Source organism: Puma concolor, chromosome D3 (genome assembly GCF_028749965.1).
Source record: "Puma concolor isolate L17-30 chromosome D3, mPumCon1.1.hap2, whole genome shotgun sequence".
In the NCBI taxonomy this organism is placed as follows: Eukaryota; Metazoa; Chordata; class Mammalia; order Carnivora; family Felidae; genus Puma; species Puma concolor.
Window position 1 is genome coordinate 12,975,110 of NC_141678.1, and position 15,313 is coordinate 12,990,422.

Sequence of the window (15,313 nt, forward strand, 5' to 3'; positions counted from 1 at the left end):
GCAACAAAATCTGCTATTTTTCATATCCAAAGATGACAGTACTGATCCACCCACAGAATGCTTTTCTGTCTGAAGGCTACTGTCTAGTAAAAGGAACCACCCAAGATAATCACCCACATTTCTGTAGGGGAAAGACTGTACTTTCTTTAATTCATAAATTCATCCCACAGACATTAATTAAAGGCCTGCTGAGTGTAAGGCACTGTGCTCAAACCTGAGCAGTTACAGAGTGAGTGTCACCCTTGAATACTTCCTTAGGAGTCTCCGCCTACCAAGAAGCCTCCTTGCTTGGCTACTCCGAAAATGCCTATCACCCCTACTCCGCTGAGCTCTATCCTCGAGCCATAGTTCTTTTCCAGATTTCAAACTGTATTTAAGAAGATTATACAGCCTTCTCTCCTCCAGGGCTCAGAGCTGCACGGGACAGGGTCCATGTTCCGTTCACGTAACCGACCTCTCGGGCCTGGCCGCTCCCACCTCTTCCAGAGCAGCCCTCACCGTGGTCAAAAGACAGGTTTAATCCTCACCTAAAGGCTCAGCTGTGCTTTAATGCTTATTGACCACTCTACTCTTTCTTGAACTCAGTTACACCAAAGAATTCAGTAAAGCTCTGTCCCAAGCCCTCTGCGGTTCTCATTCTGTCCGCCTCCTCAGTGAGCTTCCCTCCTCCTCAGTGCTCCTGACTTGAGATCCGATCTACAAGCCAACCACTCCCTTCCCCCTGAGCTGCAGGCCTGTCAAATCCCAAGTGTCTACTTGAAACCTCTAGCTGGGTATCTCAGAAGGGATCTTTAAAATCACCAAAACTCAATTTAGGGGCTTTCTCCCCAGACAGGCTCTTCCTCCAGTACACCTAGCTTTGAACAAGGTCACTGTGGGTCCAGGTATATGCATCACAAATCCGGGTGTCTTCCTTAACATCCCGTTCTCCCCAAGCCCCGAAATCCAACCCACTACCAAATCCTGCAGTCCTACCACTTCCTCAACGTCTTTTGAATGCTTCCACTTCTCTTCCATCTCCTTTGCTAAGACACGAAACCAAGCCATTATTTATTTGAGCCACTACATTAAACCTGTAGTCTCTCCACCGTTCCTATCATTTCCAAATCCACAGCCTGCGCCGAAGTCAGAGTATTTGTTTCTCTGTTTTATTTTAAAATTAATTATTATTATTTTTGAGAGAGAGAGAGAGAGAGAGAGAGAGGGAGGGAGGGAGGGAGGGAGGGAGGGAGAGGGAGAGGGAACACGGGAGCAGGGGAAGGGCAGAGAGAGACGGAAACAGAATCTGAAGCAGGCTCCAGGCTGTCAGCACAGAGCCCAATGCAGGGCTCGAACTCGTGAACCATGAGATCGTGACCTGAGCCAAAGTCAGGTGCTTAACCAACTGAGCCACCCAGGCACCCCTGAGAGTATCTGTTTCTTAACTGCACAAATCTGATGGCAATGCCTCTTCATAAACCCATCAATGACCTGTTAGGGCTCTTGGAATAAAGCCCCCAGCCCCAGCAGGTCTCAAAAGGTTCTTGTAAATCTAGCCAACTGGAAGCTGGCTTCAGTTTTCTGAAAGCCCCAAGCTCTACATAATTCTGGGCCTTCACTCTTGCTCTTTCTACCTGGGACACAATTCCTTGCTCTCCACTCTCTTTATCCAATTAATCAGTACTGAGATCTCTAACATTAGTACTTCTTCAAGGAGGTCTTCCCTGACCCCAGTCTAGGGATGCTCTCCTTATCCCATGCTTTCATCGCTTATAATGGTTTCTAATAATATGCTAATTCGTGTAATTATTTGATTAATGTACATCTTCCAGAACAGATCAGAAAGTCCCTCCGAGAGGTACCTTGTCTCTTTCGGTCATTTTATCCCCCAGGATGCATCACGGAATAGCGAATGAATAAAGGAAGAGAATGGCAAGTTCCGTGGCCCACTTCGAGCTCATCGTCACAGATATTTGTCAACTGGAGCTTTTAACAACAGAAGAGCCAGTGACATGCCTCGGGAACCACAACGCAAAGTAAACCGTGATCACTGTTGTAAGATACAAAGCACTGGAAAACCAGAGGAAGGAAAAAGTGCTCTGTAAATGGGCAGAAGGCTTCATGGAGGAAGGACCATGGAAAACCGGTCTAGAGGAATGGGTGGATGTAAACATGAAAGGGTGTACAAACTAGCATCCCGTATAGTCTCGACAACTCTGACACTTAGCAGCCACTGGTTTCCAGTACCAATGGCCCATAGGAATTAACACGATAGGAAGTTTTCAAAAAATAATTCCTCTGCTCAAAAGGTGTTTCCATATGAAACATTTCTCCAGTCCTTAAATTTAGGATAATTATCAACAGGGCTCTCACTTTAGTTCTTCTGAAGAAGTGAAATTTGAGATTTGTCCTATAACAAAGAAAGCTTATAATTTACCACCATACGAAGAAAATCTGCAAAGTAAGTGTGCATTCTGGAAAACCTACCATTGCTGTGAGGCCAAGAGTGCACAGTGGCACTTCTCACCAGCGCTTCGTCTACTTTTCCACCCGTGGGATTGTCCACATACTGTCGGCCCTGCTCCAAGGCATTAAAGCATTCCGTCCAATAATCATTATTATCTGCCTGCACCCGGTCGTAACTCCAGCTCACACAGGGAAGAGTCTGGCGACTGTTGGAGGAAATGTAGTCCAAGAAACTCAGTGAAGCAAAAGGTTGTGTATGCTGATTCTGGAGGAGGAGGAGGAGGCTTATAGGTGGCTCCTGGGACTTTCTGGCTCCCTCCACCTGAGGAAGGAAGGTAGTCTGACACATCATTAAGCGCCTCTCCGCGGCCTGACCAATATCAGAGTTCTTCCCAAAGATATCCAACTCATCTTCCAGGAAGAGTCCCGAATTGTAGCCAAGTTTGCGATTCATAATCGCACTAAACCCACAGGTACAGCGATACTGGTCCTCGTTGGAAGAATCGGGGATGTAAAGCCCAACATCTGCCCCTTTGATGTTCATGTTGCAGGCACAGATGCAACAGCTGTCAAAGTTTCTGTCTTTAAAAATATTCATCACGGAATCTGAGAGGATCAGGGTGACGTAGAGACTGTGGGCTTCGGGAATCGGCTGCATGGTGGCAGGCTCCACAGAGTTAAGGGGCCGCGTGGTAGAGGGAGTAGAGGCAGGTGAGCCCTGATCGGTGCTGTCGTATTTAACTGACCCTTGACCACTGGCAGTGCCCCCTCCTCTGGGAGTTCTTGGGGTCCTGGGGGTTCGTGGTGTGGGGACAGAGAAGCGAGGGGTTGCTGGAGATGGCAAAACTCCTGCCCCGCTGTTGCTGGCTGGGGCAGCGCTGTTCAACGTCACCGGCGTGTTCATCTGGGGCGTATTCAGGTAGTCTGGGTCTGCTAGGCTCCCGACACTAGGCACGTTGCTGCAACAGAGAATGCCGAGTGAGAACGCGCCCTCGTCACAGACTGCCAGGCTTCTCACGGTCACCCCGCCTGCCCGCCCGCCCGCACACCGCAGCCTTCACGCATGCCATCCCTGGGTATATTCCAGTGTTTCTTAAAAAAAAAATAAAAGCACTCAAAAAAGCCAGTGAAGTGGATGGGAAAGCAAGCAACAAGGCATGAAGAGCAATACACCACAGCATCTTCCTTCTGCTTATTCCACATCTGCGCAATCTTCAGGTTATTCTTTCAAAGGAACTTCACTGATTTTAGAAGAAAACGTGGTGCTGAGTCTGGTCAAGGTAGTTTTGAAAAACCGTAACTACTACGTGAAACTGTAACACATGAGTTCAGATGCTAAATCAGCTAGAAGGCCATAGGATAAAATCTGGATCTAACTGGCAATTACATTTTTGTCATTTATTGAAATCGAAAGTCTGCCACCGTACTTGCTCTCTAAGGCGATGATCCATGTGTGATTCTAAGTCAGACACACATGAAAATGTACTATTCTTCTATTTTCAAAATACAGGCCTTTCTAGGCCTGTGTTTTTATAATAATGAGTCACCATGAGGGAATCCAGTTGTAGGAAAGGCACTGGCCAGTGCTACACTACAATTAATACAAGTATCACGTGTGTAGCTAGGAGGCCTTAGTACTCATCAGATGAGTTACAAGCACACATCCTATTTTGCAGCTTCCACACTTCTAGATTCCTGTGGAGTGGCAGGCAATTTTAGTTCATTTTTAATTTTTCAATATGCTATGCGTTACTGGTAGCACAATTTGTTTCAGTTCCCAGAGACTGACAGCACTGTTACCTGTTTCTCCATAAGCAATGACTTCTTCTTGGAATAGCCACATAGAGCACAAAACAGTGCCTGCAATGTTCTGCTGTTTTTTTATTGCAAAAAAGTTTTCTGATATACGCTCTTAGATGTACATGTAAAACAGCACGAGACCATTCTGTCCAATTAGAAGGTATCAAAAGAACACAGATTTCATTTGATACTTATTATTCTTTTGAAATCTATTAATACTGAGCTTAAACTAATGTTCTTCCAATAAACTACATATTCATTCACTTACAATTTGAAAGAAGAATGTCACAAAGCAATGGCTCTTCAAATAAATTCTTGTGATTTTTAATTAGCTATGCCTCAACTACCAGCCTAAAAAAATCTACATCAAGCACTATAAGGAAACTGTAAATCTGAGGCACAGTGGTATCTCTGAGAACAGATAAAAAATGACCCAGAAACCTTGATTGGCAATCACTGCTATCTCAGAGACCAAAATAACAAGTGCGTAATAAAGATCTTTACCCTAATTGGACTCCTTTCACATCTTCCTGTTTGACAAAACCCTATGAATTACTATGCAGTTCAGATCAGAAAAGGAACTATGGCTCCTAACGGAAAACCCAAATAATGGAATTGCTCCCTAGGTAGTAAGAATGGTTTAGCTTGCACAGTAACCTGATTTTTCCCCATTCGATAAAAATGAGTTGAGGACCAACACTATGCTAGATGCCAGGTATTCAACAGTAAAAAGGCAGAAGAAAAGTCAGCTCACAGCCAGTAAGACAGGCGTCAAGCAAGGAAGCACCAGCGTGCTGAGTGTGGCAAAGGGGTGGCCAGGGTGAGGGAGGCCCCAGCAGAAGGAATTCACACAGTCTAGAACTTTGCTGGCCAATAAGGCTGCCGCTAGCCCTACGTGCTAAAGTTTAAGTCAACTTAGATAAAACCAAAAGTTCAGTCTTGGTCTCAACTGGCCACATTTCAAGAGGCATACAGCTACGACACCGGGGCAGGGGCGGCCATACTGGAAGGTGTGCCGACACTTCATCGAACGAAGTTCCTAACAGTGCCAGCTAAGGATACCAAGGATCTTTGGGATGGCTACTGACAGACTGAACAGAATAAGCAGTGATCTAAATCACTTATTTTTTAACCGACCATACAGCAACGGGTTGCGTTTCACGTTTTTGAGGAGCCTATGTGTGTAGGAGATTAAACTGTCCACCGGGTCCCTGGAGCTGCTGCACTGCCGAGAAGGGCATGGCAACGTGTACGGGCCAGTGGGCCCCACTGTACTGCACCAGGCCCTGTTTAAATAAGACCGAGTCCAGCCGGAGCACGGCAGCAGGAGACCAGCCAGAGGGGTCACCACCAGGGGCCTTTCGAGCACACTCTTTCACACTGCTGGTGAGTCGTCACTGCCACAATACTTCCCCAACCATTAGTTGCTGGAGCCTTTCGAAAATCTTGTGTGGGAAGGAGGGCGGGATTATACCATTTTAAAGAAGGGGAGACTCCGATCAGATGGTCATTTAAGGTCACAGACAGGAGGAAACAAAAAAGGGAGAAGCAGGAATGGAGTCCTATGTCAGCACAGCGGTACCTTCCCAAGTCTGGGTTCTTTTATCCCACACCTGCGTCGCGGTTTTTCAATCCCCTACTCACTTCACATACGTGAGCATAAAGCCCGTTTGGGACACTAACGTTGGTTTCATCAAGATGGTTTCATCTGATGTCACAAATGGAGCCCACAGACTGGATCTGGAATTTGTCTTCTTGTCTTACTGGTTCCTAAAACGTAACTCTGGACTAATTAGCAACGTTTGTAAAAAGGAAATGTATATAAACATGCAGATCTCCAGGCTCCCACATCCTTGTGTGAACTATGTGCTGTCGCCGCACGGCAAACAGTCACTTCCAAAGAGGCCTTCTCTCAGCGGGTCCATCACGGACCCTGCCCGTCCCTGCCATCCCGCTGGGGGACACTGACCATTGGTGCTGTCAAGTCGTTTGCTTTCCCCAGTCCACGTTGTCCGTACATTGCTTGCCTGGTCCTGACAGAAATTTGAGTTTGTGGCCTTCTATTTTATAGCATGTATTTTATTAAGAAATTATGAATCATAGGGGAAACGGACTCTGCGTTGCTGATGTAAGTACTGTTTTTTGACAGAGTGGAAAGTGCCCAAGCTACCGTAAACCCAGCCTCTTCCTTCCTCTTCTCCTACCACCTCTGTTGCTGCTTTCTTATGATGTGGGGTCAGCATCAGAGAAAGTCTCCATGTTATTACTTCATTTTAAAGTGCCTTCAGTGAACACACTTGGAGTCATCAAGTCACAAACCAAGTACTTACCAATACTACCCCCAAAATGGTAGTGTTTTTAAGTAAGTAATGTATCCTAAGCTCCAGTCTAGTGTTTGATTCGTGGTAGACAGTGATTTGATATGGAATGAGCACGAACACCGTGGTTCTCTATACAAATAACCTCAATTTATCTGTGTACGTGAAATTTGGTTCAGAAGACATGTACACTTTCGATACAAAATAATGTGCGCAAAAACACGAATGGCCAAGAAAGGAAAGTTTTAAATGGTATGTGATGTCATCACTGTAGATAAATATTTAGTTAAGCTCAAAACCCATTCACATGGCCAGTAGCTCGATGCAGATCCCGGCACGTACTTGTAACCGTCTCTACTGAAAATGGCTGCAGGCGGCATGGGCAGCTGTTCAATTTTAGGAGGCACCGCCCACGAAGGCCGAAACAGACAGGCATCAGGTATCTTCAGAGGTAGCAGGCACTGGCTCGGCAACATCTTCAGTGGAGCAAACATGGAGGAACCCACGAAAGGTTGAAAAGTTGGAACTTTGTGCACGTATGAAAAGTCCTGTGACAACAAGAGGGGGCCAGTGATAATGTCGGTGAACGACTCAGGACGCCACAACAGCAACAACAATCACTGGAATTCAGCATTTCTCTCATTTCGTCAGCAGAACATGCTAATGCCAAAATTATAAGTTGATCAAGACACTATAATTTATATACAAAACAATGTACCTCACGATCCACTGTGAGGATTCTTAGGAACTTAGGTATGTATGGCATATAGATAATACTATCTTGAAGATGCATATGAATCTGCTTAAAAACTGCCCTGCCCTGCCCTGCCCTGGTAAGATTAATATACTGGCAATTACCTTTACTTCCTCTGGCTTGGGACTTCCTAATCCATCTTCTACTTCCATTTTGAATTCAGTGAGCTGTGTTGAAACCATACTGACCATAGGGCTCTCCATCATGCCTAATGCTGTCACTGTCTCTGAACTGATTCCATCTTTATAATTCATCACAGGAGAAAATGCAGGGTGCTGTTCCAAAGAAGGAGGGGTGGGAAACATCCTTTGCAAGTCTGCAACTGCTAAGGAAGGGAGGGAGGGAGGGAGGGAGGGAGGGAGGGAAGGAAGGAGGGATAAAGAGAGAGAGAGACAGAGAGAGAGAGAAAAGAAAAAACAGTAATATTTTAACAGGCAGGACTTCTAAAACATCCCAGTTCATAGGCAGGCGCCCTACTTGCATCAGAAATAATGCTAATTGAATGGTCGTATCAGTTACACCATAGAATATTAATAATGGAAGTTTCTAAGAATAAGGTCATCACCAGAAAACTATCCTTTCTGGAACTTTACCACTATCCCCCTGATGCTTTATGATTTGATTTCACGTTAATTAAGTGGACAAAGTCTACGTAACATACATTTTTCTTCTAACAAATGATTGCCTGAAAAGCATAAGGAGAGGAGATAAGTAGAAGCTGAAAGAAATCTGACGGAATAACTTTATTAAAAGTTCTATCTCTGCTTACGAATATGTATGAAATATTTCAGAATTATATAAAAATGTCATCTAGCAAATTTTACATGGAAAATCCATCAGGCACTTATACTACAAAAAATAAAAATTTAGAGCTGGAAGGGTGGTTTAGATGTAGTAATTACTTAGCTAGTTTGAAAAATCCACCACACTCACTGCTCTTTGGGGAAATGGTTCCACGATCTCTTTCCATATTGACATTAAAATGAAACTTCACAGTTAGGTTTAATAATCCTACTTAGACTCAAAAGATTTATTAAAAATCAACTGGTTAAAAAAAGGATATTTTAAGAAATACTTAGAGAACAGTGACTCTCAATCCTTTTTTTAAAAAGCATTTTCATATACCTGAGGTTGGCCACCATCATGAACAGTGGCTCATTAAGGCAATGACTGACTCTTCAAAGCTGAGGCGAATATAATGCAATGCCAGTTGTGGTTGTGAAATTTGGCCACTAGGGGGTGTCCTGTACAGCAAATTTATTTACAAATTTGGAGCCATGAATTTAAATCACGGTTTTGGAAAGCTATCTGATGTCCCAATTTCCCATCACATTGCTCTTTCTAGCAACGTCAACATTTTACAAGACTTTTTAAAAAACTTTTTTAAGTTTATTTATTTATTGAGAGAGAGAGAGAGACAGAGAAAGCAGGGGAGGTACAGAGAGAAAAAAAGAGAGAGAATCTCAAGCAGGCGCCACACTGTCAAGGGCAGAGTCTGACGTGGGGCTTGAACTCACGAACTGTGAGATCATGACCTGAGCCGAAACCAAGAGTAGGACGTTTAACCAACGGAGCCGCCCAGGTGCCCAAGTAGCTTCAACATGTGAAGAGGCAAACGGTAACCACTGAACAGACTAAGAGAGGACTTCTGGAGTAACTACATTGTGCTCTGCCCCGCGCTAGAGAGTCTGAGGCAGAGCTGCATGGCGGCAGCACTGGGAACGCTTCCGCAGTCCAGGCGCTCACAGCTCAGCACTGCTATGGTCAGGTCAGGTCACCTCCGCCCTCAGGGCCTCCGATCCTTCACCTACTTGGCTGGACTAAATGTGTGATTCTCACCAGGCTTGCCGGCTTTCCTCTGTTTGTGGAGGGCGGGGGCGGGGGCGGGGGGGGGGGGGGGGCGGGAAGCCTCTACCATGTGGAGGCAGAAGAATGGTGAGAACTTCTGTACCAGATGATCTTTACAATGTTTCCCAGTTAAACAACTATATAATCCTGAATAAGGCTTTAGGTGCTCCTCTATAAAACAAGGGAAGGAAGAGGCCAACAGACAGGATTTCAGATCCCAACTTTGACTCTCATCATTTATTTCCACTTCTATTTCCTATAATAGGATTCTGTGTAAGATTTCATCATACAAAATGGTACCTGCTGCTGCCAATTAAGAAAAAAAGAGAGAAAAGAGGAAAAACTAACGCCACCCCCCCCCCGCCCCAGTAGATCTTCAAGGCACCTTCTTGCTAGGACAGTATTTTACCCTTAAGGAATCTGACAATTCATGGAACTAGGGATACAAGCCAAGCCAGAAAATCTCAGAGAACCAGTGGAGTCTGAGAAGGAAACATGGTCTTCAAATGTAGCAGCCACCAGATCAATAGTTTTCCTTGAAACAAGACTGAAGACTTTAACACTGAGTTAGGTTACACTTGAAGTACATCCATCACCTTTATCTTTTAGTCCCTACTCCTTTTCCCAAGCCAAAGAGCAAACTACTGATAATTTAAAACAAAATTAATGTTTCTGTATAACATTTTAAACTCTAAGTCTGCTTCACAAAAGTTTCAAACTCCTACTATAGATCTTAATCACCAAGTAAATATTTGGAAAATAAACTGTACAAATTCTCTTTGTGTTAAAATGACAACAAACTTAAAGCCTTTCCTTCACATACAGGTGTTCTGGCTATGCATGAAATTTTACCAAGAATTATTTTATTAAATTAGTGTCTAAATTTTCTCTAAGAAATGTACTAAAGGCGTTTCCCACTTGGGGATCCTCAAATTCTTTGATGCTACCTAACAAAGCTGCATATGTCAATTTTCAACACCTCAGGAACCGTGACATTTTTTATCAAAAGTAAAAAAAGAACACACACAAGAAAGTATGGAAAATGAGATTCCACTTGCCAGAGATTCACTTTAAAAAGTGGCCTTAGCATTCTTATTATCAAATCTGTATTTTTTTAAGATTTTATTTTTAAGTAATCTCTACACCCAACATGGGAGTCTCAACTCACAACCCTGAGATCAAGAGTCACACACTCCCGGGGCACCTGGGTGGCTCAGTCAGACGAGCGTCTGACTTCGGCTCAGGTCATGATCTCATGGTTCATGGGTTCGAGTCCCGCGTCGGGCTCTGTGCTCATAGCTCGGAGCCTGGAGCCTGTTTCGGATTCTGTGTCTCCCTCTCTCTGCCTCTCCCCCACTTGTGCTCTCTCTCTCTCGAAAATAAATAAATGTAAAAAAAAATTTAAAAAGAGTCACACACTCCACTGACTGAGCCAGCCAGGAGCCCCATTGTCAGATATTCTTAAGGAAGACTCATAGCCTCTCTAGCTCAAGTTCCTCATCTGCCAAATGGTAATCGTATCTACCTTCCTATTTTTTTCTGATATACATTAAATAACATAACGTATGCATGGAAGTCAACACTTTGCCACATAACACCGAAACATTCAATAAGTGATGAAGCGAGTAATAATTAGTCCGCCATGCCCGTTTTCTTTTGACTGCAAAAAGATGAAAATGCTGTTAAGTTACAAGGAATTTCTGAAAAGATATGACCCTAAACAACGTTTGAGATGAAAAAACAAACTGCACTCGACATGGATGAGACAGAAAGACGACAGAAACCAGAGAAACACTCTGGTCCTCCAAAAAGAAAGGCTCCTCCATGGCTTGCCTCTTGGATTTTCCCTCTAAAAATGTTAAAGCAAGAGCAGGAACAGCTACCAGAATGGACTGGAGATGAGGGGTGTTATTGTATGTACTGCTATAACATTACCTTAACACAGACTTGGTGCTAAACCAAACCTAGTTATTACTGTGTGCTGCTCTCTTCATTATTATGTTATGACATATGCAAATGAGTAACTGTGGACCTATTCCGTCCAAGACCGTATCCACTGCCGCATATGGCTCTAGAGCACGCAAACCAGGTGCTGTCCAAAGTGAGACGCGCTGTGCGTATAAAACATACACCAGGTTCTAGAGAGTTAGTTCAAAAAGGGAATGTAAAACACCTCAATATTTTTAATACTGATTACATGTAAAAATGACACTATTTTGGTTAGATTAAGTTATATAAACATATTATTTAAATTAATTTTACATGGTTCTTTTTGTGTTCTTTAATGCTACCAGAAAATTTAAAATTGCTATGTGGCTCTCAATTCACACTGTATTTCTATTACATTGGATGGTGCTGCTCTACACACTAAATTTTATAATATGTCTGTCTTCCACCTCCATGTACAATAAAGATGAGGAACTTCTTGCCATGCTATTTCACTGTCATGTTGCGGGAGGATATATTGCAGATATGTCCATTTCCACACATTTCCTCACACATACTTCATGCACTTCAAAAGATCCCATTCACTCTTATATAGATGTATTATCCTAATGCTAATATTTTTGCTATATTGCAAATTAATTTTTATAACCTGTACTTTATTATAAAATTTTGAGTAGCTTCTTTTTGAAACAATTATTTTCTGAATAAAAATGAGAGAGAGAAGAAAGTATACCATATACTTTCCTGAGCAATGACACTTCCTAGCAGAGTGGTTTCTGAATGCAATATTTTGAGTCCAATAATCTTGGACAAGTCATCAGACATTTTAACATTTAACATCGCTACATTGTCACTTAATGTCAAAAAGGGCAGCGGATTAACTGGTTCAAAACAAGGGAAAAAATTCATTCATCTGACCTATTCCATAGGTATCTATCTTAATATTGTTTCTTTTAATCTGTGAATTCCATGTTTGCAAAATTCTGCAGTGCAGAGTAATAAAAAAAGAAAAATGTTTAATTAAAAAAAACTACAGCGACTGGCTGGCTACCATTATTCATTTTCATACATGTCATGCTTGAGAAAGCTTTGCATATTTTAAAAAGCTATGGATCTCCTAAAGCTGTCAAAATCCAATCTCTGTATACTTCACACTTCTACATTTGAGTAAATCAGCACACATTTATAGGTTCATAAAACTTTTTGACTCATCCCTATGACATAGTGGTTTTTCCCCTCAATTTCTTCTCATTACCAGCTGAAGTTAATGAGAAGGTATTAAAGAATGATTTGCAATGGAATTATGTTTCTGCTTCAGAGTATCCACATAAGCTACCCTGACTTTCTTTTCTCTCGTAGAATAATGTAGTTTCCTAGGGTGAAGAATAATTGGGGGGGGTGGGGGGTGGGGGTGGGGGAAGAAGTTCCTCCTCTTGTCATCAAACATAATAAAGTAGTTGATCTCAAAAGGAAACACAAAAAGCTCAGTATGAATTAGGAAAAGGACCATAGAAAACAAATGTTCATCATTCTTGTGTAAATTAAATTTACGAAAATTGAAACATCTTACACTCTTATAGTGGAATATCATTCTAAAAATCATTGCGTAGCATTTATTCTACTGGGAAAAGGGCTATTAGAGAAACAAACCTAAAACATGTTTTTCCACATTTTAAACCACAAAAGTTAATTCTTAATTTGAAAAAAACAGCAAAAGGAATTCAAACGAAGATGGTGTCTTAGCTGCCTGCCATTGAAGGCATTCTAACTTGTACAAGTTTTCACTTGCAGTTAATATTCCGTTAAAAGAAAAGAGGCAGGGAGAGGGGAGTCTCAGATAAGGCACCAGTGAGTATGAGAACACTCTGTGTAAGTTGTAAATAGCACGGCAAAGCTCAATTTCCTTTTCTTACTTGGTGGGTATGGAACAGCAGCTCTTCCGTCCTTCCCAAGAGGCCGGTCTTCTGCCCCAACTGCAGGCATTTTGGATGAGCGCAGCGCAGGTGATGCAGCCTAAGGAAAGATTATTTTTATTAAAACAGGGCAACACACGTGTATACAAGTAGAGCCACAACTACTTCTTTTTCTTTTTTTTGGATTTTTTTTAAATGTTTGTTTATTTCTGGGAGACAGAGAGACAGAGTGCAAGTGGGGGAGGGGCAGACAGCAGGGAAGACACAGAATCCGAAGCAGGGTCCAGGCTCCAAGCCGCCAGCACAGAGCCCGACGCAGGGCTCGAACGCCTGAAGTGCGGGATCATGACCTGGGCTGAAGTCAGACGCTCAACCGACTGAACCACCCAGGCGCCCCATTAGTCAACTATTTCTTAACATGTGCCTACTGATATTCTGGAATGAAGGAAAGATGCTTCCTTACACAGGATTTACCAAGCGAACTTCTGGTAATACCAGCAGACAGTGAAGCAAAGGAGAAGGCTACAAGCTTATCAAGAATGAAAACCAGAGTGACTAAGTCTCTGCACAGATCTTGTAAGGGCAGATTGCACCAGCAAAGCAGAACTTGCAGACCTTAAGCAAATCTTCCTCCCAGGTGATTAGAGAAGTGGTTTCAGGGACACAATAATTAAATTAGGGTGGTGCCTCCAAGTAGTAATTAATTATCAGTCTGGTTTTCCTTCTGTTTGGAAGCAGGCAGTTAAAAGAAGTGACCTCAAGTCCTCCCAAAGTATTACGCTTTCATTTTTCACCACACACACACACAAGCGCACACACACACACACACACACACACACACGAACACGTATCTTCTACTCCTATTCCCACATTTACTATTCTTCTTCATAAAAAATAACCATATCACATAAAATTACTGAAATATGCAGAGGAATTTTCTTTGTTATTCAAAAGAAATTAAGTCTTTTAATAGGCAAGATTATCTTTAAGAACTCAAATGAATTGGTGACCAAAGGAAAAAAGATTCTCACAAACAGAAAGCCTTTATGTGTATTTATTCAATGACATAGAGTTGAAGTGTGAAATTAAATTCAAAGACATCTGAGATGAAACGTGGACAACAGCCACATAATGCGAGTTATCAGTAAGACAAATTAGCAAAAACGGTTCTAAGGTGAATGATTCTCTTGATTAAATGCCAGGCTAGAAATCAGAGTGAACAAACATTTCGGAGAAATGAAAATTAGATTAAAAATGGCCAACCCTCCATCACACATTAACGTTCCTAAAACTATATTAAAAAAAAAAAAAGTAAATGTATCTTCATTTGGTCCAACAGGAATACATGATTTACACAGAGAGTATAAGTGCCGGGGCTCGGACACCAACAGGAATCACTAGGGATGGTGGTGTGAACAGTCCCCAGCTGCTCTGTAATGCTTGCTTTTTCCCTTTTCTTACTTCTTTCTACTTCTCTTTAATTCCTTTTCATATTTCCTCCCCACCATCACTACCGAAGCATCTGACCAAACCCTAAGGATCATCAAAACCAATCCCAGACAATACCCGGCTTTAGGGCGACAGTCACGTTCCAAATGGCTCTCCGATGCCCGGATCTACCACAAGGAAACATGTCATTTCTCGTATTAATGTTTTTCTCCTTGCCGTGTCCTTTTCCTTCATGCAGCCACTGCCTGAATTTAGGTCCTTGTGTTTTAATCCAACGAAAGTTACCCAACAGTACCCCTGCTTTCTGTGTAAGAGACTGATGGAAGCCAGCTCAGGTCCACACTCAGCAGCCTTCACAGAGGAACATATTACAGGCCGAGTTCAAAGTCCAAAGCCATAAGGATGGTCAAAAACCTTCTTAACCCTGTCAATCTTTACCCACCAGTCAGAGAGCAGACCAGTGGTCTGTTCTTTATCCCCCCAACCCCAAGCTAGTTCGTTCTTGTTGCTTAATCAAGGCTCATTCCAGGCTCGAACTGATGTCTCTCCCCTCTATCTCAATAACCCTGTCTTTCCACATCTCAAGTCAAATCCATTCTTGGAGGCCATTATGATATCATCTTCTAAGTACTTACATTACTAATAGTGTAAAATATCGGTTAATCAGATACATTTTATTTTACAGTGAGAACAGGCTTTAGAATTCTGATTCCTACTTAAAGTTTAAGCCTTAACTTAAACACTGTTTGCCTGTCACTTCGTACTTGAACACCCATCATCTTTAGACGCAAGTCAATTACTACACTCTCAGTAATAAGTACGTACACGTGTGTGTGTGT

At 42.6% G+C, this 15,313-nt stretch overlaps 1 protein-coding gene across 2 annotated transcripts in view; it reads right to left on the reverse strand.

Moving 5' to 3' along the window:
• The window catches only part of MED13L (mediator complex subunit 13L), a 307,761-nt gene that overhangs the window by 26,752 nt on the left and 265,696 nt on the right, over window positions 1-15,313 (reverse strand). The window contains exons 14-17 of one of the 2 annotated variants that reach the window (XM_086681776.1): window positions 13,026-13,125; window positions 7,422-7,639; window positions 6,906-7,111; window positions 2,467-3,404 (exon numbers count right to left, since the gene is read on the reverse strand). In XM_086681776.1, coding sequence (XP_086537902.1) covers window positions 2,467-3,404; window positions 6,906-7,111; window positions 7,422-7,639; window positions 13,026-13,125 — 1,462 coding nt within the window. Of the gene's footprint in view, window positions 1-2,466; window positions 3,405-6,905; window positions 7,112-7,421; window positions 7,643-13,025; window positions 13,126-15,313 lie in introns of both variants that reach the window. The other variant, XM_086681775.1, reaches the window with a different exon arrangement.